General features: G+C 39.1%; 1 protein-coding gene across 1 annotated transcript; it reads right to left on the bottom strand.

Annotated features, from left to right (window-relative positions):
* Positions 1–87: 87 nt before the first annotated feature.
* Positions 88–26,279, bottom strand: LOC149288607 (prominin-1-A-like). Its single transcript, XM_089491342.1, has 25 exons — positions 26,247–26,279; positions 24,468–24,568; positions 24,205–24,380; positions 23,001–23,047; positions 21,465–21,670; positions 19,332–19,452; positions 18,408–18,471; positions 17,640–17,729; positions 14,205–14,392; positions 13,645–13,719; positions 12,779–12,842; positions 11,905–12,064; positions 11,234–11,386; positions 10,322–10,445; positions 8,283–8,353; positions 7,262–7,346; positions 6,690–6,836; positions 5,594–5,659; positions 5,255–5,353; positions 4,286–4,339; positions 3,845–3,925; positions 2,492–2,560; positions 2,035–2,124; positions 1,511–1,623; positions 88–139 (listed from the first exon to the last, which is right to left on the bottom strand). Exons 1-25 carry the CDS (start codon positions 26,277–26,279, stop codon positions 88–90), a joined length of 2,529 nt encoding a protein of 842 aa, XP_089347468.1.

The raw sequence follows: 26,279 nt of genomic DNA, 5'->3' as shown, positions 1-26,279 counted from the left end.
AGTAAATTAATTAAAAATGCCCATATTGATCCCGGAATAAATGAAGGCTGTCATAGTAGCCTTGTCACTGAGCGCACGATGGACTCGTTACACTTTTGCGGTTACTCGAGGAATGAGATACTGCTGTGAGGTGGATGTCCTGTAGAAAACAAAATAAAACAATTATAATCCCATGTCAGTAAAAGCATGGCGAACTCAAACAAATTAGCATAAATAATCAAGGCCCTGCACAATGCCCAGGTGCCTGAGCCGGCCCTGTATAATGTATAGTTAATGTGCGTACCTGGGAATGCAACCGTGCTTGCCCCCTGACCTGAAAGTTTATCTGGCATCTTTCTCTATGTCGGCTCAACAAAAGGTATCACTTTTGACTAAAGACTCCATCTTCTCTTAGACCAATATGGCTGCATCCAAATGAATCTCATTAACCAAGATAAATACATTGTTTGTCCTCTACAGCATATTTTTGGTCCATTTCTGCAGCTTTTTATTGCGGGCAACCCAGAGTTTTCCTGCAGCAACTCGGAGACCAGGAGTCTCCGAGTGAAACCCGGAAAGTTCCCAGCTGTGATCATAATGTTTATGGGTTTGAAAAATAATTTATATTTCTACCACCTCGATACCCATTATTTATAATCGGCTGCCTGGAGACTGGGAGGAAGCATTTGCCAACACCAGAGACCAGCTATACATCCCAGCTTTGCCAGTGTCACAACAGTTGAAACAAACAGAATATCGTCCAATCGTGGACCAGCAACTGCACTGATTGGACCACAGCCTTAAGCCCCACCCATATATATATATATATATATATATGTTTAACGATACTTACATTTCTAGGTGATCATTGGGATCCCTGTGAATACAGTGCAAAAAAAGGTATTATAAGATTAAGAAATGAAGAGGATTAGATTGTAGTTATTAGTGCAAAGCAAAAACTTTTAAAATGAAAACAATTTAAATAATCTTTCTTATAGCCTGATAAATATTGCAAGATAGACTTTAATTCCATAGAGGAATATAGAAGGAAAGGACTAAATAATTCACCAAGTAAAGTCAATACAAAAAAAAAAAAAATCTGAGAACAGACAATGCTTACATAGCTTATCTCAGTATATCAGACTGGTAATTCCCCCAGGGGCCGTTTAGAACCGAAACATAAACCAATGATCCACTTGTGAGTGGACCTTCTCAGTGTGGTTGGTATCTCCTTTTGGAACACTGAGCAGAATTTGTTATCCTTCATTGTTATGGTAAGGTATTTAAACATCTCTCATCTGTTCTTGGATAAACTAGTTGACATTTTTTTTTTTTTTTTTTTTATACACGTTTTTTCTCTTGGAATCTCCCTAAGAGTAAAGCGGATTCCAGATGTGTAAAATCTGACTCCCCCCTATGTAATGATCCACTGGAGGCCAAGCATTGAAGCTTTGTCTGTACCTGTGTGAGCTCTACAGACCAAGCAAATCATCACATATCACATATGATAAAGCAATACGCTTTTTCTTACTCAAATACATCTGATGACTTCATCCGCCTATAATATTTGGCCAACTTCACCGACAGGATGATGCTGGGAATCAAGAACATCGTACACCAGCCCAGACTGAACCAAAATGCATTCTGCAAAAAAAAAAAAAAGTGGCATATGTTAATGTAGCAATACATGAAATAAAGCTGATGAGTAGTTTTTACAGCCTAACTTTTTTACTGCTAATAAAGTGAAATAAAAGTGTGTAATGTTATGCGTTTCATGGACAAGCATCATAGTATGTATAGCATTGTGTGATTTTCCTATAAAATACACAACAAATAAATGTCTTAACAGTAGATCAGAAGAATTCTGTAACGACCCGCTAAGGGTGGCAAACACAGCTTTAATGACAGTCCTTATGAAAACCAGGTTAAAATATTCTAAATTAAGTAACCTTTATTCATGCAGGGGTTTTCAATTGTGACACCAGTTGGAATGCACATGTATAATTAAATCAGGTTAAAATAAAGAATTAAACAAGGATTGACGTTAATACTTACCAGGGAGTCAACAATATAGTTACAGAGGACCGTCTGTGCAACGTTAAAAGAAGCTGCAACCGGCCCACACTGACCTACATTCTGAGTGATCTAAACAGAAAAGAGAGCAAAAAAACAAAAAGGAACATATAGGTTGTCACATATGATCCAATGCACTATACATCTAGTATTCGTTTACTTCCACATCTGGTCTACTTGACCTATTGTAGGCTACTTTCTCCAGTAGGCAATATGGACAATCGTCCCATGCCAAAGGTTATGCGTTTTACTTTTAATTAGCCCTGCTTTCTTTTTCATAAATACTGACTACTACTCCCAGAGCTTATTGGCCTTTAGAATGTCAATTCTTAAAGATCACTCAGTTGCCATATTGCTATGCACTGTAACACTGTATATCACATTTACAATAGTCAGAATATTGGATGGTAACATTAAGCCATCAAAAATAATCACTTACCATTAATTTAGCCCAGTCAACGTAAGACTGGAAGTACTTCAGCAAGGTGTCCAGGAAATTATTTGTCTCCTGTTTGGATAAAGCAGAAAACGTAGTTGAGTTCCTATACAGATGTCAATTTATATATTTATGCGCAATATACCATTGGCATAGATTGTAGACGTTTTTCGAAATTCATTGAAAGCCCCCCTGTTTTACTGAATATGTTATTAATATCCAAAACAAATTTTAAATGTGATGTCAATGAGATACATTCGGCAAAAGAGGTAGGGGCATTGAACAGCTTGTAGTAACAGTTGCATGCTTGGGACGAGATATTAACACAATATACAAATATACCGTACACTTCAAAGTAACTTAAAGATTACATGATTTGGTTTACAGTTATTTATCAAAAACTGTGCCTCTTATCATGTGCCTCTTCCCCGCTTCTCTAGCCATTAATATTTGGTGGCTACAGTTGTATCACAGTGTGTATACAAACAGCAAAATGTGTGTTTATAAATTAAATTGCATTAAAAATACATTATTGTTCTTTATTTCATTATATAAATGTTTATCAGTTGGCCATCAAAGTTTACAAAATAGTTTACTAAAAAGGTTACTAAAGGAATCGCTCAGTTAACGGATAACTGTCTGGTAATAACCAACAGATTAAACATCGATCTTACAAAGAACATAAAATGATAACACTTGGAACTTTTGATGCTATGGCTTTTATGGCTCTTCCCTGACTTGGGAATTAATTAAATTTTGAAGTAACCCTGATTAGCTACTAGCAGTTATTCCGAGCTCTCTTCAGTGTCAGGGTTGACTGATCACAGGTGACAATGTATTCTTGCAATTATACCCGGTAATCACTAAATTCCAAACCATTAATCTTAACTCATTATGATAAAGATGCATTGTGCACCGAAGGTCATATCTAAAAAAAAAAAATGGCCGTACCCTAGTTAACAATTTGAGTGCCAGTATTTGTACTTGATTCTGATCATTACAGATGATTAGGATTCCCTTATAAGAGTGCATTTTATTTAATAGTGTCCAGCCGCAAGAATGTGTAGAATAGCCACAATTGAACAGTTTGGCCCTTAAAGTCTGGGCTGCCCATCCGATGTGTGACCCCAGTCCCCCTGCTCTCCTGCATTACTCCATATAGCTATGAATTAAGTACATGGTGCTTTGGCACTCTCTACCAAACTGGCCAGGGAAAAAACAATTTTATTTTGTAATAGATAGTAGATCACCAGGAGAAGAGCACGACGCGAGTGCAAAGCCACCCAGAACCGAAGCCTAGTCACAGCTTCTACATTCACATGCCTCGGTTCCACCACTCTATCTACCGAAACTTACGTTTTTTACAATATCAGCTATTTTCGTATCCATAAATTTTTGAGCGTTATCAGTTAACACCAGGGTTTTGTTCATGGAATCCTAAGCAACAAAAAACAAGGTTAGAAAAAAGGTTAGATTATTACTATTTCTAATATTATTATTGTTATTATTACCCCATTCAGTTGCTATTTTTAAGCCCTGTTAACTAGTGACCACCATCACGTTTACTGACTTCAGACCTCATCCACCCGAAATTAAAACGCTGTAAGAATCAATTTATTCATCCTCTCAAAAACATATGGCGTGATTATGAGAAATCTAAAGAGATTACAACAAATTTGAACAACTACTAAATTATTGTTTCATTGATCCAATAATAAGCAAATTATTAAGAGTTCTCCATTTTTGCGTTAAATTTACATGATGGGTTCAAACCCATGACCAGCGATATGAACTTACCGACAGATTTGCTGATATCCATTTCAGATTAGTGATACTAGTATTCAGTTTTACCTACAAAAGAAAAAGAATTGTTTAACAAATTTCAGTGTTTTATAAGGAAGTGTCTAGCACTACAAATATACTGCCTTTAAAAAAATATACATTTTTCTATATTTGGCCTGAGCAGACATTTAATTAACGTTATTAAATGCATATGGTTTTCATGATATTTTGATTTTTTTATAAATACTTATGCTCTAAATGCTGTTTAAAACCATGCCTATCAGTTACCAAGACAGCTAATTAAATAAAAATATTTGTAATAAGAGACATAAAGAGGACCAGATATACATCCCACCCGCTCATAGATCTAAAGGCTCAGTTGGCAAGGCATAGGCAGAAAGTTGCTGAGACATGAGCGAATATTGGCAGGGCATGATGAGCGGGGCATGTTGAAAAATGGCAGGGCATGATGAGAGGTGCATGTTGAAATATGGCGGGGCATGTTAAAATATGGCAGGGCATGATAAGCGGGGCATGTTGCAATATGGCTGGGGCATGGCTGTGGAAGGCAAAGCTACTATTAAGCCCCTTCTATTCTGCATTGTGGCATTCTAGGAACATGCATTGCGTGCTAATAGAAAATCAGGTGCAGACAATAAAGATGTTGGGGCAGTAGCGTATTTACTTTGGCACAGACCCAGGGCAGCGCCCCCGGGCACCGTTTCTGTGGCCACCATCTTCACAACAAGGCCCCAGGATAGGAAGTCCGTGTCTTAAATCAAGCCATGGTATAAATGGTGGATCTCCCCATAGGGGCCTGACCCACTTAGGCGATCTTCCTCCTAGTTTCGAAGCAGGGGGTTTGCGGCCCCTGGGCTGAATAACTAGGTTATGAAGATATCTGGTGAAACCTCTTTACTTTTTGTCCAAAATTAATTTTATAGCCAAACAATTAATTATACAATAAAAAAAAATAATACTTACAATTTCTGGCTGAAGTTTAGTGTTTATTGATGACTGGATGGTATCTAGGTCATCAGCCTCGCGTCTCAGTTCTTCTTTTATACTTGCATTTGTTACACTCTGGAAAAAGTCAACACAATCTTGGTTTTATTTTGTCTCCTAGGCAACAGACCATATTTTAACATCGTTATAATATAAATTGTGTGGCGATACCAAGGAGGAGGCGGAAAATCAGTATAGAAATTTGGAAAAAGTAACAGATACAAGTTATAATCTAGGTTACGGGGGAGGGGGTGTATCTTTGTACAATATGGTTCAAAAGGCCCCATTTTAAGTCTTATCTTATAACTAATAACTTACATCTGCAAGGGTCCTCAGAGATGCTGTAAACGATTTAAGGTTTGTTTTAGTGATGTTTTTCTTCATCTGAAGCAAGAGAAAATTCCATTTATGAAAATGTCATTTATTATTGGCAAAAATCTTTTTAGAAAAACATTGAAAAAATAAGAATGTTTTAACTCTGAAATACGAAGCCCACTATGGTTTTGTTCCCTTACATCAAGTCCTTTATCTCTACAGGCCGTGCCTGACATCACCCGGTCTCCAAACTTCCACTTGTCCCACATTTTCGGTAGGGTGTTATCTTACGGACAAGATCTTCACCCCCCCCCCGCTTCATCTATCTGCCTCGTCTTGTCATATTCAGTCTTTTTAACATTACCTCCTTTAGGAAGGTAGCTGAGCATTATGGGTGTTCCCAGCTCCACGAAAGCGAATAAGGTAAACGTAGGCTTTTCCTGATTAAAGTGTTTTTTCCAATTTGGTCCACGATCCCTACATTCTGAGAAGCATCCTGATGAGTAGGACTGATTTAATGAATATTTGACCGGATCTGGGTTAACTTACCAGAGAGTCATATCTGAGTCTTTCATTCATCTGAACTATCATCTAGCCTCCGAAAAGCTGAGTATATCAACACTTCACATGTTATGAGCCAGGTTGAAATGTTGTTTTTGTCGGAAATAGTTGTAACTTTAGTAAATACACAAGTTGCTCAAAAAAAAGTACATTCTGTGAAGTAGGCCACAGTAGCTACTCTTGTCTGATAATTCAACGCAAAGCTTTGGAGACCAGACCTCTGAGAAGGAAGAGGAGCAGCCTACATGGAGCCACCCACATGGGAGATCAGACCGTGCTCCCCATATCTCTATGGTGGCTCCCTTTCATCTGGTTAGGAGCCATAAAGATCTGTGATGGAGAGTCATAGATCTCCATTCCAGACTCTAGATCATCACGGAGGTGCCCATTCCGCACGTAAATCCTGCAGCGCAACAAACTGTGGTTCTTGAACGGGCACCACAGCCAGCCGCCGGCAGGTTTACTATTTCTATATAATATTATATATTTCTTAGCTTCTTCAGAAAAAAATTGAGAATATTTTTTTATGTTGCCTTACCTCCTGAGAGATGTGTGTGAAATTGAGTTCATTTATCCCCGAATTTGATGCATTTCTCGCTTTCTCTTTCTGACTCTCGCTCAAAAACTTAATATTCGTTATGTCGATTTTTGTTTTTTCAATAGTCGATTTAACATCGCTTGTATACTGAGAAAGAAAACAATAAGACACTGAGGCACAGGCACCACGCAGTACTATTAAAAGTCTCAAAATAATTGTCATTATTAAATTTTTTAACAGATGGGATGTCACGGTTACTTTTTTAGCCGCTAACAATAAACTGCAGTTTGAAGGTAGAAAACCTTTTTTATTATTTTAAACTTGTCTTTACTTTAAAATTGCTTTATCGCATGTGTCGCTGTTTCAACCCCACTACTAGCTTTCTATACACTTAAGGGGCATCTTGCAGCACTAAACGGCAGCATAGACTAAAATTTTATGCAGCTATGTGTATTTGAAGCCTAAATATAACTAATGACTTGTACTGACCCCTTAAATCAATGATCTTATGAAGCAGAACTATGGTATGTAATACTTTTAGATAAAACATATTTCTATGAATTCACACTAACCTGGCTGATATTCAGATATTCATCCAAATTTAATTTATCCTTTAAGTTCAGGGTCTTCCACAAGGAATAATCTTTTTGGCAATCACTGCAAGATAAAGAATTAAAAAATATGTATTATTACAGGTTTAAGTGTTGCGTTCAGGTGTAGCCGGCAGGTTACTCTTGGCCTCTGTTTAATCAAGGTTTGAACTTCAGATATTCTACAGAGACGCACAGTTCACGCTGCAGACCAAGTTATCAAGAGAGCCTTATTATGTAGCTAAATTTACATTCGCAAAAAAAAATTAAAACATCCATACGGACCTGGGTTAGCCTATTTTAATGTATGGGAAAATGGATAGTATCTAGTAAATGATTAACAAGCAAAACTACTACTTTTGTAACCCCTTAAGGACCAGGCTGTTTTTTATTTTTTGTACCCTTTGGGACTGAGGCTGTTTTAACACTTTTGCGGTGCTCGTGTTTAGCTGTAATTTTCTCCTCTCCCATTTAGTGTACCCACACAAGCTATATATTGGTTTGTTTTTTTTCCAGGACAAGAAGGGCCTTTTATCATATCATCTAATTTCCTATAAAATAATAAATAATAAAATGATGAAAAATTGAAAAAAGCACTTTCTCACTTTTATTATTTCAAAAATCTTATACTCATCTACAAAAGCTAATGAAAAAGCCTGCTAGGTAGAATTGGTATTTGTCCTGAGTTTAGAAATACCCGATGTTTTTTTTTGCAAGTTATTGCGCAATAAGTACAAGTAGCATTTTGATGTTTCAAAACCATTTTTTCCAAATCTGGTCACTCTGCCCCATGTACTTTTTGGGACATCTTTGAAGCTGGCCAATGCAATTTACCCCCTCAAACTATATATTTTTGAAAACTAGACACTCCAAGGTATTTAAAAAACTGCATCTTGTGTCTTGTCGGGTTATCTTTCTCTAATTTTAAAATTAGTCGCAGAAGAGTGACAAACATAAAACTTGTTATATGTAACTTAAAAAAACAAAATATATATTTATGTACCTGTATATGGATGTTATGTTGACATTACTGATGTTTAAGGTTTCACTCAGGTTCACTTGTGTATCAAGAAACTGTTAAAATGAAGAAGAAAAGCCAAATTTTTCATTATAAAGTGTATCTTAAGTAAACAAAATTGAAAACATTACTGATAATTTTTTGACATAAAAAACACTTGTGTTTTAATATTACAGGGAATATAGGGCAAAGTTACCAAAAGGCACCTTCTAAGGATTAACTGCTGTTAATGTGATGTATTAATTGGTAAAGATCAGAAGTTATTTTAATATAAAGAACGTCTAGGGATTATGGATTATGTAATGGAATATATAATTCTAAAGAAGAACTGCAGGTTTAATAGTGATAACTGTATCACTATTTATCCTCCTTGTGCAAAAGTCAACGTGAGGTTCATTAGAATAACCTTTAATAATTTAATCAACTTCATCAAAACTATAAATCAGAAGGAGCAGATCCAAAGCACTTCTTACAGTCCGTACATCCAAAGGGTCTGACATAACTAGAACAGACAGATAGGACTAACCGATACATTAGGCCATTTTACAACCTAGACAAAATAAATTATGTATACCGTATTGGCTCGAATATAGGCCGCACTTTTTTCCCCCGCTTTAAGTCTTTAAAGTGGGGGTGCGGCCTATATTCGGGGTCTAGCGCCCGACGCCCGGGGCATGCAGCCCCGGGCGCCGGGCAGGCAGCGGGGTTTGGATACAGATCCCCCGCAGCGGTGCAGGGGACCTGCATCCTAATCCCCGATACGCTCAGACAGCCTCCCCTGCCAGCACTTCCCACGGGGGGGGGGGGGATGCCGGCACGGGAGGTTGTCTAAGTGCATCGTGCGGACCGTCCACACGATGCGTTTTACCTCTGCTCCCCCCGACTTACCGGAGCAGACTCCCTGGTGTCTTGCGGGGCCGGCGGGGGACATCTACGCAACACGCGTACACAACTTGTACTTGTATACAAGTTGTATACGCGTATTGCGTAGATGTCCCCCGCCGGCCCCGCAAGACACCCGGGAGTCTGCTCCGGTAAGTGAGGAGGACAGTGGTAGCATATCTCGGGCAGGGAGGAGGACAGTGGTAGCATATCTCGGGCAGGGAGGAGGACAGTGGTAGCATATCTCGGGGAGGGAGGACAGTGGCAGCATATCTCGGGGAGGGAGGACAGTGGCAGCATATCTCGGGGAGGGAGGACAGTGGCAGCATATCTCGGGCATGGAGGAGGACAGTGGCAGCATATCTCGGGCAGGGAGAACAGTGGCAGCATATCTCGGGGGGGAGGAGGACAGTGGCAGCATATCTCGGGCAGGGAGGAGGCCAGTGGTAGCATATCTCGGGGAGGGAGGACAGTGGTAGCATATCTCGGGGGGGAGGAGGACAGTGGCAGCATATCTCGGGGGGGGGGGACAGTGGCAGCATATCTCGGGGAGGGAGGACAGTGGCAGCATATCTCGGGGGGGGGACAGTGGCAGCATGTTTTTTTGGTGCTTTTTTAAAGAAAAAAACTTTTTCTTTAAAAAAGCACCAAACTTTTAGGGTGCGGCCTCTATACGGGGGCGGCCTATATCCGAGCCAATACGGTATATATATTAATTAGATTATAATTACACCTGTCAGCTTTTCTTTAATTTCAATAATTCTCAGGTTCTCGTCTTCACTCTCTGTCCCGGCGACCCTTGGAGAATTAACCCTTTAATGATAGACAGCAGTTTAGAATAATCAGTCAGTTCTAGACTGTGTGACCCTGAGAACCTGCGTTTCACCCCAAGACCCTGAGATCGGGGCAGCGACATAGAAAAACTGAACTTCTGGTGTAATTTAGCACAAGTGTGTTTGCCGATGTCTTTGTTAAATAACATATGTCGATTCTAGCGATGCTGCTCCAACGTGGGGGGGGGGGGGGGAACATAGAAAGATGACACAAGATAACAAATTAGACAAAAGAAAATGAATACAGATTTCAAAAGCTCAACAAGGTCTATCACAAAAATGTAAAGAAGGAAATATGTTTATTGGTACCGTAAAAAGCTGTTTATTGCTCCAGGGTTTGCAGACCAACGTGTAGGAATTTCCACCAACAATGAACAGCACCCCCACCACTAGCATCAGAAGCCACGCAAAAAGAAAGCTGAATCCGGTACCCCTTTAGAACAAAATCCACAAGGAAAATGTAAGTATTATGTGATGATAGCGCCACTTAGTGGCCACTCTCAACATTTGTACAGAATGTATGTTTTCTCCCTTCTCCTGACCCCATCCTTACAAAGACTGCCTAAACTAAAATGATGGGGTCAGAAGAAGTAAAGGATCATGATATGTTGATGTTTAAAATGTTGGCAGTGTTAAAATAACAATAGAGGACAGAAAACTTCATGGGGAGGAATAATCATGCAGTTCCTGAGAATAGGACTTGAGCGGCTACTCCCGCAGTAAAAATGTAAAGTGGGTTTCTAATACATGGATATGTCTTATTATAGTTTGTAAACATAATTATGTACAGTTATACAGGGTACTATCTTAGTGCAGTCATTAATAAAGTATTACTTTTAGGATATATTAGGGCTACATAGGGGGAGCCAATAGTTACCTTTTATTTATATGGAGCCAGCAATGTATGCAGCACTTTATGCTGTACATTTATTTAAAAGGGAATGAGAAAGCTAGAGTTGACTAACTAAGATGAACCGTTAAAATGGAAATAGAGGGTCGTGCTCGCGAGCTTACGATCTAAAGGTAATGGGGTGTAGAAAGACGCAAGCTATAGAGAAAGATGGAGAAATAGTGCCAAACAACACAATAATCTATAATCAATTCATCAAACACATAGCTGGGTTATGGGAAACTGGCAAATAAGAAGATTAATAGAGAAAATATTAAAATAGGGAAGAGACTGGCGTAAGACATGAGATCCATGTATTGAAGGCAACTTACGCCATGAAGAAGTTTCCTCCAGAGTTAGACAGACAACTTCGTTCTGTGGGGTCTACTTTCGCTCTGTGACCACAGGGGCCACAAAATAACCCAAACAAGTTGCAGACGACCACCAGAAGCACGATACAGCAGAGGCAGATCCCCACAATCCACCTGCAGAAGCAAGAAAGCTTGTTTCAGTCTTCTTTTGACACATTCATTGAGGCGCTCGCTTAGCAGCTTCTGCTATAAACTTCCGTTATAAACAGTTATAATATAGAAATGCCAGAAAACCTTTATTTAATAAATAACCGGTTCTGAGCACTGAAGGCTATCGGTTAATGTTTTTGGTATCCACAAAGGAAGCAAATTATAACGCGAGCGATATACTACAGGAGTACAAAACATGCAACACTTACGTTATCTCGCTGTTATATCTCGCTGCATGACTAAGGCTCTAATAGGCATAATTTATAGATTTAAAATGAAGGCTCTTACTAGCTTAGAGGATCACCGTGATACACATTTGCGAGTTATAATGTAACACTTGTGTTAAGTGAATAAATCCCCAAACTGCCGGCATCTCACACGGTCACCAATGGCACCGTTTCACTATTTTAGGCTTTTATGTACCGGAAGACTGAGCAGGTCTCTTCCCGCAAGTCTCCCAACAAGAATAAAGCTCCGCTCACCTGTAATAATCATAACGCTGAACGTTCTGCTGGTTCTTATCCACAAATTCATTCGAGGAGTTAAAATACTTTTTCACTGTTTGTAGCGAATCATCAATAGAAATGCGGCTACCCATCTCATTGATTTTTTGTTTGATATTTAACAATTCGTTTTGAATATCTATAAGAAACAACAAAGAGGTCGTATTACCCAGTGTGCATTACTAGTTCATCCATTCATTGTTATTGTTATCGCTTCTCTATAGTATAGATTATATAGTACATTTGGTAGCAGCTTATACTTTTCCATGAAAACCTATATTAAGCTATTCAGAAATGCACAGTTCAAAGCAAATTGTGCTTCATATCGCATGGTATAATGATAAGAAATATATTTCCTCACAGTATAAACCAACATAAATTAACAAAGTAAGCTAAATTATATAGCTTTCTGTACATACATGTATATTTAAATTGTGGTGTAACTTCAAAGGGTTAAATGTTATAATAACCACCAATGGAATATGGGATATGGGTCCCAAAAGGGCGATCTGATCATAGTAAAGTGGCACAGGGGCTGCCACCACTATGTGACAATATGCCACTGCCTAGCGGCCCGCTGATGGCCATACATTAATGAAGAGGTATCGTAGACCTCCAGTTCCAGACTATGGCGGCTGTTGAGGGGCCCCAAGGCTCAGCAACTATGGGCTCCTAAAGTAACCCGGGGGCCCAGGTTATTAAGGATACAAAACTTGACAAAATCTATGTATTTTTAACTTGCATTTTTACTCCTTTGGATTTGAATACAAAAAAGCCTGCCCTTAAAATGATAAGGAATTCTCAGTTACCAGTTATTAAGAATATTTTTCTAAGCCTGCCCTGAACGTCTCACCTGACACGGTTTTCCTGGTTTGATTAGTCACGGTCTCTGGGATGTCTTGCAAAGACTTGCGTGCCTTATTAGAAAAAAACATGGGTAAAAGAACGTTATAAACTTGGAAAACTAAGATCAAACATGTGATCTGTTTGAAAGCCTGAGGGAAGAAGCCAACACAAAAGGAGTCAACGTGCCTCTTGGACGCAGAACTTTTTTTCACTTAAAACCAGTAAAATTTTGTAGAATTGGGAATCAAATTGCTTTAGAAACTAATATTTCTTTTACCCATAGAGAGCTGTTTATGTGACAGGTAAAGCATTTAGATTTTAGAAGAAGACTAATGTATTATATTTAGATAGTGTTGAAGCCAGGGCCGTTCTGGAGATGATGAGGCAGCTCTGGCACTTTATGGCCACTGGTCACCTGATGATGTAAGCGCGGCCGTCGGCTTGATGTGTGTGACCCGGGCTGCTTTTTTGCGCCAGGCATTTCTAGCCGGCGGACACCGTTTGTGTTTTTGTGTATATGCTATTGCAGGGGTGTCCAACCCGGACTACATCGCCCATACTCCTCAGCCAGCATTATGGGAGATGTAGTCCTGCATCAGCTGGAGGGCCGCAGGTTGGACACCCCTGTGCTATTGGCTGTAGTTACAGCGATACATTATTTTTTCCACATTACAGAGGTGGGTAGAGTGTTTAATATGCCATAGATTTCTATATAGCACCCCCAGACAAACCCAAAGCTCCGTCTAGAGCGCTTCACTAAAGAATCGGTAGAAACAAGACTCTTCTTGTAATAACAATATATCCAATATTGGCTGCTTGTCAATAACTACAGAGAAACCACATAGCAGGACACGGCAAAGCCTATTTACAAACCTTCGCTATTGTAGATTCAATCCCTGAATTCAAAAAGTCCTTAACCGTTTTCATCGGTTCGCTGAAGTCTGGTATCTGCGGGCAGACAGTTATTCAGAAGTTCAATCAGATTTATAACAATCCTTCCTCATGCACATCTATGAAGGGCGAGATACAATAATATGTATTTTATGTATATTTAACCAATTGCTGATGACCGACAAAGGGCCAGCCCCAGGGATTGTGGTGCGCCGGGTGACCCGTGTTTGCCCACCTCCCTTCAGCTTATACGCACTCGGGGTGGTCCTCTTTACCCTTACATCGAGCTTAGCCACTGGATACCATGGCTAAAATTATTTTGGACCCAATAATTTCCATGGCTTTGCCCATCAGCCCCACCTGCAGGCAGTTTATAAGTCTATAGGAGGCAGGGATCGCAATAAAATCTGTTTGGTGCAAAAGTTAAACACATGTGCTGGTCATAAAAGTTATTGCTTTTGTTAAGTATGTTGATCTCGTGCGACACGAAAGCAGTTAGCACAGAATGCTGACACCAAAGCATGGACGTGCAGCCTTCTTACCGAACTGAAGTTAGCGTCCATAGTCAGTCCATCGGAGGAAAAAGTACAATCAGCCCCGCAATTTTCCACCGTTTTGCTGATCCGTTCTCTCACATCGTTGATATTCTGACTGATAGTTTGCTGCTCAACTTGGATGACGTTAAAGGAATCGTTCACAGCCATCATATAGATCACAGTGGCGTTAAGCACTGAAAAAAATGAAAATATATACAAAAAGAAGATTCAATGACCCGCTTGGAAATATTTCACATTATTTCACCGCTATGACTGGATAAGAGTGTCACGATTTCAAGAGGAAAGGATCTCGGGATCTCTGCAGATGAGCGCAAAAGGGCCAATCATTGCTTCTTTCCCTTTAAACTATCCACCTACCATGCTGATAGAACATAGGAAGGCTTTACTGCCGGTGGTCCCGGCAACACGTTGGTCAATGCATGGCTCATTGTTTATTAGGTTTCAAGAAAACCATTCAAAAAGCTATCAAATTCTACGAGCCTCTAGGGCATGGTATTTAAGAATATAGTATTACTAGACACGAATAACAAAGTTCTGTAGAATGTCAATCATTTTTTAGCTTTTTCTCGGAATGATAATCCTAAACCACCGTATGTCACGAGAACATATTGAATATTCTACTAGAAGAATCTGAAACAATAGTAAGTGTGAAAAGTGATGAAGAGCAATTGATTTCACCCCAAAACCAGATCATTTACAGTATGGAGAACTATGCCGGTGTGGCACAGCAGACACTGACTAATGAAAGTCCGCGGAGGAGCTTCCCCTTTAGGATGGACATACGTTTTTGAACTTTGTATTTTGCTTTTATGTGTAAATATTTAGAACCATTTCTATCACTTTTTGTCTGTTGATTCTTCTTTTATTGAGTGCAGCTCTATGTGGATGAATGAGCCATAAATTCTCATGCAACCAATAGGAGATTCTAGACCAAACTAGGATATGAATAGAATGTAAGCTCACAGGGTCCTCTTCTCCTTTGGTATCGGTAATTCTGGTTAACGATACAGTCAGTCTTATATTATAATTTTAAGATTATTGCTAATTTTCACTCTCCCCTATTGTAGTAACGTTACAGAACCAGCTGGTGCTCTACACATAAATGTAAAGTAAGAGTTGGCATTTATGTACTAAAATACCACAGGATATCCATGGTCAGGCCTCGACTGGTAATGGCCAGGCGGTCCTGGCTCTTAATGGCTAGTGACGATGGTGCAGCCACATGCTATTTTGTTCTGCTTATCCAGCACTGGCCGCAGGCTGCAGCACCCAGGTTAAAGTATGGTGATGTCGGCCAACAGCCCCCTGGGCATTTGCCTGGTGTGCCAGATGGCCCGTCCATGGTTTGGTAAATCCAGAATACTTCACAGCCAAGGCTGCACTGGAAATTGAAACCAGCCCTAGTAATAATTAAATACCAACCCAATATTTCATGGTGCCAGTTTGGCATTGGCCCAATGGTAGCAGAAACACAGAGGTCTGCCAGTCTGTTCTTGCCGGTCAGCACCGTGCCGGATACGACATCATATCCAGTGCAGTGCTGGCAGTGGGGACCGGTCTTGAGGCCGGCCGTGTAATTATACACGTGGCTGAGGCCGCCAGTGCGGGACGGGTGGCAGCCTACCGGGAAGTCTCCTGGTATCTCGGTAGGCCGGCACGGCCCTGTTTACGGCTGAATACATTGTAACTGACCATTTGTAAATCATTACTACTGAAAAAGCTGCAGGAAGTTCCAAACAAAATGAATATAATTTGCATCATGGCCCAGCCAAACTGTGGTCAATAGAAAATCAAACAAACAGATGATTACATCCTCTGCGCCAGTAGGATAAAGTTGATATACCCATAAGATCCCTGCCAAAACAATTAACAGCGCAACGTATAACAGTGCTCTGTCGTCCCGCAGACTAGAAACTCCAGCAGAAACTGGTTAAATATTTGCTTTTATATAAATAAAGGGAGTGTATTGCGACGTTTAGAATTGTGGTAAGGTAAGGGCTTAATGCACTGTTTATATGCTTGTTCCAGGAAGGTTTAGTCATTATTATGCATGACTGGATATTTTTTTTCCAGGCTTCTTCCTGTATTTTTAACGTATTCAAATAACCAAACAAAACGCGTAACCTGAAACATATTATTAATCGGTTTATTCATCTGTTCTGAAATTCGGATTGAATGCAGACTTGCGTCTTTCAACTCCATGCTCTCTATTATACCCAGCGTATAATTTCCACATTCCAGAAATAATGTCACACGCTGCTTCTGTCCTGAGCCCCGTTGAGCCGACCAACTCACGGTGTCGTAAACCGGTGGCTCCGGGAGCAGCTGACACAAAACAAGTCACAACAAGACACAGATACCACACTCAAAGAAGAACTTGGTTAATCAAGTGCAGATAAAATCTTTCAAATGCCTCAAAGGTAAATTACACAAATCAATGAAATTCTGTCTCTGCTATTGTCTGAACGGAAGAGCTGTCCACCTGGACGCTCATAGGCTTTAGTTGACAAATAAGAATTGCTATTGAGAACCCTGCCTGGAAATCCACCCGTTGTGCTCCATCCCTGATTTATTATGGTTTCTCACTCCATCTGATATACGAACACTAATTGAAGAATTGCATTGCACTAGTTTGATTAATATATATTTTAAAATATTTCAAAAATATCTGCTCTTCTTACAAAAAAAAAAATAGCAGTGTACATTTGTCAAACTATTGGCTATTGCTTGACTCGTTGAGCATGATGTAGTCTACCTGGATCTGCTTTATGTCCATAGCTGGGAACTCTCGGGGTTTGACCCAGAGTCTCCATGTGAAGCCCTGCTCCCCTGAGTCTCTGGGTCAGCATCCTTTTTTCCCCACATTGGTCACGCCCACTCTTCACCTATGTCCTGACTACTCCCCACCCACTTAACCTCTGCTCTCCACCCAGTTCCCTCCCACTAATGGCTAAGGGTAACCCTGCCCCTGTGCAGGCTAGCCCTGCCGCTACGACAGACCTGGAGCTCTCTTTTTCTTGGGGAGAGCTCCAGGTAGCCCACCCTGGTAAGTTCCAAAGTGTGTCACAAGGATTTTCTGTATATGCTCTATGTAAAATCGCGGGTCTATTTGATCTCTTTTCATTTATTTTTGTTTCTATTTTTCAAATGTAAAAACTAAATGATGCTTTCAGTCATGACACCGAACACACAAACTGAGTTAATGGAAAACTTTCTGGAACAAATTCTTTATGAATACATTTCAGTCACTCTAAATATAGCTGGTTGATTGGTAGGGTAATAAACTATTACAGCTGCAGTTATCTATAATACACTTACAAGATCACCAATAACTTCTAACCGTGGAGCTTACTTTTAACCAATGAAACTTAACAAGTCATAGACCGACTACCCTTTTATCCGCCACATCAATTCACTTACCATAAACAACATTCTCTACAGAATCCAGCGTTGTATTCGCTACCTTCCCAACAACGTTCTGAATTTGCCCTCCAAGAATGGGTCCAATATCTGCAAAAAACAACATTACCACCCACCGTTAAAGACATTTACTTGAAGTTTTGGCTTTATTATGAAGCTACAGTTTCTAATATTATCTGTTTGGTGTTTTTTTTGTTTTTTTTTTTAATAATCACAAGTATGAATGTTTGGTTGCAAAGTACATCCCCTACCTAAAAACAACAGCCACAATGCACGGATTATGTATATTTTTTATGTTTTATACTGAATTATACTGGTTCTCACTATGACAAATAATCATCCCAACAACGCACAGGGCCGGTCATAACCATGGCAAGGAACATCCGTGTCTGTACGTAAAATAATCACTCAACATTGGAAAGCTCATGTTATCTTTCCTGTTTGGATCATTGCTATATTTCATATTAATTTCATTCCACAAACTACAAATGAATGCAAAAATAAATTTTTATTATTAATAAAGGACCTAGAAATATCGGAGGGATGACTCCACTTTTTATTTGGTTCTCTTTAGAAGCCCCCTTGACAGTGACTGTTACTATCATCATTTCCACTGGTATTAATTTATCTGACACAGAGTCACAATGTCATGGCAGGAATTATTTATTCTCTATTTCCTCCCCAACACATTTAATAACCCATCTCTTGTTAGTCTCATTCATTAACAAATTAGCTCAGTACATTTCACACCTCTGGTTTTAAACTCACCATGAACGCTGTTGTTGGCCTTGTCGATCGGAATATTACTTGTTTTCACAATAAAATCAATTTGCTGTGGAAAAAGAAAAAAACATAGATTATAAATCCAGATAGTGAATGTAGAATTACACCTCATTGAAGAACTCGAGCTTCACATTCATCAACAAAAATATTATCTGATGCATACCCCCCACACAAATGTCACTTAAGAAGATACCCTAACTATTTATGAATTCCGTCCCTCAAAGTGGCAGATATTATGTCACCTAGAATATTACAGGGACAGTAAAGCTATTTTTTTGTTTAACTCATGAGCTATAGCGAAGAAGGGTATGCATCTAAACAATGCATGCATGTTACATGTAGCTATGTTGAAGGGTCCTCTGGTGTTTTGGACACAGCTCACTAATGGATTAGCAGAAAGAGATCATCAGGTGACCATAGAAGCCCAAATTTTATATTTCTCCATACTATAATTTATCCGAGGCGTCAAAAATAAGAACTAAATTATTTTAGCCTAGACAAATATGGCCAAATGCCTACATCTTCCTTGGCAGAAGCAATAGCTTTTATATTCTTTGCCATGAATGAGGTTTATTGTCAGGGTGCGGCACCCTTATATTATATGACTTAAAGAAAAAAATATAATGTTTTTTTACAAAGTTAATTTCTAGAACAACAATCTTCCCTTTAAACATAAAAGGCTTTAGAACTTTGCCAATACTCTTTATGGAACAAACCATTTTCTATTCTATAAAAAGCAGACGGCTATAAAAGAGTCCATATTTCCTCGTTTCTGTATAAGGCCTTTGATCCGCACAACAGATGTAAAAAGTTCAATAGGGAATAAAATAGGTAACAGGTTCGCTGCCAAGAATACAATTAGCGCTGGATAAAATGGATTGGAACAATAGGATTGACAGGGAATTATACCTTTGGCACTGAATCAATATAATTTTCCAGGACATAAACTGTGTCATTATAATAATTAAACGTGTTTTTCACTGCGATGGTGATTTTGTTGTTACTGAAAAAAGCACAAATGTTTCCAGCCCTGCGAAAATAAAATGAAAAATGATCAACTAAGTTACTTGTGAACAGCCAGGGTTTATTAACTAAAAATCAAATTGCAAATTCAGCAATTCCACCTGAACAAATGAATTATGCATTACGAAGGGCCAAGCCTGGCTTATTCCCCCCCATGCAGGAATGGAAACCAGGAAGGCATTTCATAACACACAGGTAAATTGATGAGATAAAATGGTTCTATCGATGCACATGATCTATAATCTTCCTTAATTAATTCCTTACAGCGATTCATTTCCAGAGCCCCTTCCTAACAGCGACCTAACTTCCAATGATCCCAAAGAACGGTTTAAGGACTCTTTGCAATTTCGGATCCAATCACGATGACAGACCGTTACAGAGCCAATTTGGTGCAATGTGGTCCATGTAGAGCGACACTGCTATGGTGACCACATCACTCTTTGCACCAGCATTGTTCTTCATACATCGCCCTGTTGGAATCGTATTGTTGGCCCACTGGCCGGGGGGGGAAATCAGTCGATACATCCAGGAGAAGGCGGCAGGACGAGCGACACTAATCTCCTCTGTAAAGTCTTTGAGATTTAGAATTCTCGGGGAACCACAGAATCTTTGCACAACAGAATAAGTAACGTGGTTCAGATCATTTTTTTAGATTCTAGCTTGGAATTGTTCAATATGTTGGTGACACCCACGTTTATTTTTTATCTCTTATCCTTGAACAAGTTATGTGGTTTTTTTACACTGAACATTTCAACAATAATGTTAAGGGTTAGGCATTGCTTCGAAGCTCACATTATTTCTTTGTTTCGAGCAGCATGTGATTGGTATTTGTAGGTTGCAATGGATTGCATGGATTATTTTGCAAACCATTGTAACCGTTCATCAATGTTAAGAACAGAAAATAATATTGGCATAAGCACTATTCCTGTTACATCGACATTGCGAAAACAAATGTATATAATGGTTTGTCTATATGTATATATAGGTGTATAGGTTTCTGTAAAGAATATTAGGTTATGTGTTTATAATTTTCTATAAACACAATAGCGGTTTCTTCACAATGTCCGGAGTTGCCAGATTTTCCCGTAGCGGTATACTTCTCAGCCACTCTATGTATGTATGTATTTAATGAACCTACATTCAGAGACACCATTCAATAGGACCAATCTTTTATTTGGAAACTTGCCACACGTTTGTCAGCACCAGCTAATTAAGCAATAAAGGAATATAATAAAGGCTGCCTCCATCAAGCAAAATAATTCTTCCTTTGGTCTTGAATTTTTAACCAGTGTGAGGCTACCATATAATGAGATTATCGCAGCTAATGGTTTTAATGGGCTCTTGGATGGATGATCATATATCAAAAAATGTTCCGTAGTCTGTGTAAAATTATTTTTACTACTTGTGTTAATGGTGAGGTCATGATACTTTCCCTTGGGCTTTCCAAAAACGAAGAGTAACCCCTGTCCTCAAGTGTACATAGGCATGAACACAGTGTGACGGAAACCTGGTTCTTCTTCAAGTTCTAAAAAGGAGTCTTATCACTATAGCAAGCATTAAAATGTTGATTGAAATGGGGTTTGCCCCCCATGGGCAGCTCTGATTTATTTTTGAGGTGCATTATCTGACACCTTTTGGTGCCTATTACTTCAGTTTCCACACAGAGCCAGCAGGGTATCCAGAGGAACAAAAATCTTTAGGTGATATTTTGGTATTTTTGGTTTTGGATGGACCCTATTCTGCACACTGAGCATATAATTCTACCAAATACATTCCCTCGCCAGAATATCGCCAGCCCTCCCCTGGAAATGCTCCAACATGATAAACCTTTTTTCACACAGTTCCAACATTGGTCATCTTCAGCTGGCTTTACTTTAATCGTCGTTAAAGTTGTAAGAACTAGAGTGCAAGAGATGATTCCCAGTCATGGACCCTCCATACTCCAGTCTGCCATACTATATAACTGAAAATACAGTCTGTAGAAGGCTACGCTATTACCATTTAGATGTGGGTACTTACAGAATGATGAGCGTTATCACAAAGAGGAATACATAAAGGAATCTCTTCTTGCAGTTAATTCTCTTGGTTTGCTTTTGATACATCTTTCCACCACAGTTTCCACAGCAGCGGCAGCAAGGGAAGAACAGACCCACCAGAATCATCAAGATGATGAAGACCAAGCCAATAGCCACTGCCACCAGGAAGCCCACTTCATAGGTGAGAATCTAAAAAAAATATAGAGAGAGAAAGTATAAATAAACTAAATTTATTGTATTTGTCAATGAAGACTGTCGGCAACAGAATCAGTGTATAAAAACTGTGACTATTAAACCTTTTGTGTTGAAATACAGGGGTTGCTTTGTATTTGGAGAAGGGCACACACATTAATCAGCCGTATTGATTATTTGTAATAAAGCTGATAAAGATAAGGTTTTCTACAGAAATCACAGTAATGCTATACTCTAAAGTTTCTTCAAGTGGATGGATGCTGTTAGCTAGTCTAGGAGGCATAGGGGAGAGTTCATAGGCGACCAGTGGTCCGCAGATTTTCATTTTTCAATTGGTCATTCAGCACCGATATGGAGAAAACAAAAATCGCGCTCCTATCCGGTTAGGTTTTATTGATCACAATGACAACCTGCCCCAAAATGCATAGCACGTCCCTCTTCACAAGGAAGCCAACAACCTCATATGTTTCAGCCTTCACGAGCTTCATCAGTAAGCTCGGTGTCCATGTAAGCATAATGAGCAAGGGGCTTCACATCTGGACTACCGGTTGAAACTTAGTGGAAGCCCCTGGAGTCTCCTAAAAAAAACGCAGGACAAACTCATCTAAGAAGAGATAAAAAAGTAATTTGTCCTTAATTGAGAGATTGTCCAATTTTAGCTCGTATGTCCAAGATCATCTCAGACCAATCCTACCCATAAGGGCAGTGTAGACGGAAGAGATTATTGGCATGTGTATACAGTCGCACAAAGAATGCCTTAAGTAAAATGTATTTTTCCTTCAAAGGTCGCTGTTATTTACAGCAAGCAAAACAGCAATGTATTAATATGCCAATGTTCCCATGAAGGAAGAAAAAAAAAGGTAAAAGAGTCTGTTGAGCAACTTCCCACTAAGCAAACATGAATTTACCCGGTTATCTTGCCCAGATCTGTGGGCGATTGCAGTCTTGACCCCCATGATAAATGTGCGTGGAATTTTTGAGCCGGAAGTAAGGCTTGGGTTTCAGACGTTTAAAAATAACCCTTAATGGTTGTAATGAAGCACCTTGCCCTCCAGATGTAGAATCTGCAGAATTTCTATATTATGTGGGATAAAGCAGCATGCGGACTATAAAAAAAAACAAAAAAAAAAAACAGCCTTATTTATATAGGCGAAAAAGTGCTTCTGTAGGTTTGCTTATTTTGTTTGTGTTTTCTTCAAAACCCAGATTTTTCGAATAGTATAAATGGACCGGTCACAAGCCTTCTTCTAATGAAGGAAAATGAAAGGATCCTTAATACAACAATTAATATTAAAAACATGCACGATGGAGAAAAAACAACTATTACCTCTTTGGGATCATATTCACTCTTCTTGATTGCCTTTTGAAGTATTTCTGTAAAAAAACCCCAAAAAACAGGATTATATTATTTGAATCATCAACAGATTACAAAACTACGGTCAAAAGGAAACTTCCACCGCACCATCGTAAAAAGGAACAGTTGCCCACATACATTTTCCCATTAATAAAGCATAAATGTCTTTGTATTAAAGTTAAACTTTTTTGACTAACCTTAGAACAGATTTAAAAAATGGAAGCGATTCTAAGGAGTATTTTGGATTTTTTTAGATTACATGCTGTACTAGAGATATGTTTGCTCTTATGGCTTCTTAGTGGAAAGTTTTTGCTACTGTGACATCAGCAACACATAAAAATGTCTTAACTCTTTCATAATGTCACCCGTCATACTGGTCAAGATTCTGTTTTGTGATGTTGGGATAGAATGTGGCAGTGATGTCATCTAGAGCAACGCTATGATGTCACTCAGGGAACGTGACGGGGAACAAATCAGCTGCGTCTCTTTGTGCTTAAGAGGTATTAATTTTTCCTAAAGTATTTTCTGTTTTTCGCGTCAGCCAGATGATAAATGCAAATAAATGGCAAGGTGAGCAGCACTGTTTCCTTAAATGAACACTTTTCACATCTATCACAGGACGTTTGTCTTCTCAACTATATATTTGCATTTTGATTGTTTGCCACTTGGAAATACATTAGGTAACCTAAAACAACCCCATTAACCCCATGCTGGCTCTGAAGTGGGTTATATGTCATTGACTGACTAGATCGAGAGGCAGACTAGGACCCTGGGCACCTGCCACAGATTATCTGACGTATCATCAAGTTTATGTGACTCGGTAAAAGTGGGAAGAAAAGAAAAGCCTTCTCTTAACAGCCAATATTTGCTTGCGCTGAATCGACACAACCAGCTTCTCTACAATCCTAGACCGACGTCTGCAGAGAAGACCAAGGACAAGGCGGCAGGAAGAGGTGATCATCGGCGGGGAAGCAAATGAGCTTTTTTATAGAAAAAAAAGCATAGTGCTGCTTTAAAGAATTAAAAATCTTTATAACCACACGCTTGAAAACTGCTTTCTATCTGCTTTCTTGCCCCAAACCACCCTGCAATGTGTAGAACGTGCACGTGAAGTGTGTATTTTGTGAAATAATAGTAAATTTGCTAAATACACTTTTGCATAAAGTTGTTTACTCACCAGAAGGGAATTTGTTTGGCTGCACAAGGTCGAGATAAGAATGCACCATATCATTAAAAACTTTGGCTCCGCCGCTCTCTGGGACGGCCACCAGATCATACTGAGGCTTTGTTACGTTCTGGAACTCCATTGATTTCGTTTTGCTGGCAATCCACAGGAAAATAATAAACACTTGGCTGGAAAATGGAAAAAAAAAAAATGGTAGAAGTGAGCATACACAGCTACAGATCTAGGAACGTTTGTGTGAAATATGCAATAAGTACGTGAAGAACCAAAAAAGGTTTAAACGTCCACCTGCAGGGAAAAAAGTGTCCTGGGAGTCACATGTTGCAAAACCAGTTTTATTGATGTGAGTTTGTTCTGACTGGAGGTCAAAAAAAAAAAAAAAGTTCCTTTTGTAAGGTATAAGGATTTAAAGTTGTAATATTTAATTTAATAAAATTAATAATAATATAAAATAATAAAATAAAAATAAAATATATAATATAAAATAGATAGATGTTCTATGCCTTTTTTGACCAAATCTTCTTACATAGACTGTTATTCTGCTGTAAAACACTTTTTCCGATAATATCAGAGCAGATCCTATAGAATGTTGCCTCCAAAACAAGCGGGCGGAACTTTTGTGGTTTTATTGTAAAATCAAACGGTTGCAGGACTGTCACCTTCAAAGCTTTTATCTCATAACTACATTTATTTGCTAAAACTACCTATAGCTTGCGCAATTTTTGTTTTGGAGTCAGAGATATATTCTGTCCTGACAGGTTTCTACCTACAGAACCCTAACAAAGGCTACCTGAACCACCTAGTTTCCACCAAGGGCAACCTAAAAATTGCTGCTCCCATGCCATGCATGTTTATTGGGTTTCTAATCATATATATTTTTAATAATTATTATACATATTGGGCCAATACTTGGATCCAGCTGCAGGCTACCCATAGCGCTTCCTCTTCTACTAGAGCAGCATTGTGAGTGTGGTGGGCCAAGTTGCCCATGTAGGTAGGGTTAGCCATTTGTAGGGGGCATGGCTAGCCCCAGATAGTATTGGATAGGAGGTAAAGTAGGTGTGCAGTGGGCGTGGCTAAACGCAGCTCTCCCTGCCCGGGGAGAGAGGTAAACCATGAGACTGGGAGAGTTCCCAGGTATGAGAAAGAAACCTTCATTAATTAATGACTTATCTTTTTTTTTTCCTTATGTTGCGAGAGGGTTCCAACGGCCGGCATGGCCTAGCATAGCTTGTTCTGCACCATTGGCATGCTGACAAACCTCCAATATATATTTAGATATACTTATATTAATCTGCAAACACAGTTTATTTTGTGTACTGAACTGTAAATTATAGGATTTGGGAACAGTGACAGATCTTTAACAATCCCCTCTCCTGGCAACGATCAACGGCCCAAGAAGCGAGCAGCGTTCTGATTTCAAAAGCTTTGCTTACCACTTATCTGGAACAGAACCTACTGTGACCTCGGAACAATTTACAAATAAGTTCATTACTAGAAATTATTTCCTGAGAAATATTCAATTGTTCTTAGCATAACATTTTCAGTTTATTTGCATCCAATTGATGTAATGATGTTATAATTTTATATATTTCTGGGCTTGCAAAATTCAACCACATCCTTTACTAGTTTATAGTTCACAGACGTTCAATAAATAAACAGAGAAGCCGGAAAAATGCAAATCTCCTGCAGCTGATTGAACCGATAACTGACATATAGTGTTTATTTTGGTAAATCAATATTTATTGGGGTTTTTAGGACATAAAATGGGGTGGGGACAAAATAAGAAAAGACAAAACAATGCCATAACATATCAGCTCGTCAGAACCAGGATTTGGATGGTGCAAATGAAAACCATCTAAAAGGACATATGTTGTTTAGAAGGTTCCAGGTTATCAACATGGGAAGTTAAACACCATACTTCAGAACTTAAGAAGTTAACAACCCAGGTTTTGGAGTTTTTATTTCAGTCTTAGAGGCAATAGGTAGAGTTTAAATCTTCATGAGTTAAGGTACGAGAACTATTAGGTTCTCACACGCTTGTAAGATGTGGTTGGATAATCCGCCAT

The sequence above is a fragment of the Sceloporus occidentalis genome, unplaced genomic scaffold, assembly GCF_023333645.1.
Source record: "Sceloporus occidentalis isolate IW3139 unplaced genomic scaffold, rSceOcc1.0.p SCAF_50, whole genome shotgun sequence".
Taxonomy (NCBI): Eukaryota; Metazoa; Chordata; class Lepidosauria; order Squamata; family Phrynosomatidae; genus Sceloporus; species Sceloporus occidentalis.
The sequence above is the reverse complement of the archived record's forward strand: the minus strand, read 5'-3'. Positions and strand labels throughout refer to the sequence as shown.

What these genes read in the sequence shown, in the direction of transcription:
- LOC149288607 (XM_089491342.1), bottom strand. Translation starts at nt 26,279, where the DNA reads ATGGCGGATTATCCAACCACATCTTACAAGCGT. An exon ending in AACATAACATCCATATACAG is followed by an intron (nt 7,347 to 8,282) that starts GTACATAAATAT and finishes TTTATCTTGCAG; the next exon opens with TGATTGCCAAAAAGATTATT. An exon ending in AAGTCATCAGATGTATTTGA is followed by an intron (nt 140 to 1,510) that starts GTAAGAAAAAGC and finishes TGTTTTCTACAG; the next exon opens with GACATCCACCTCACAGCAGT.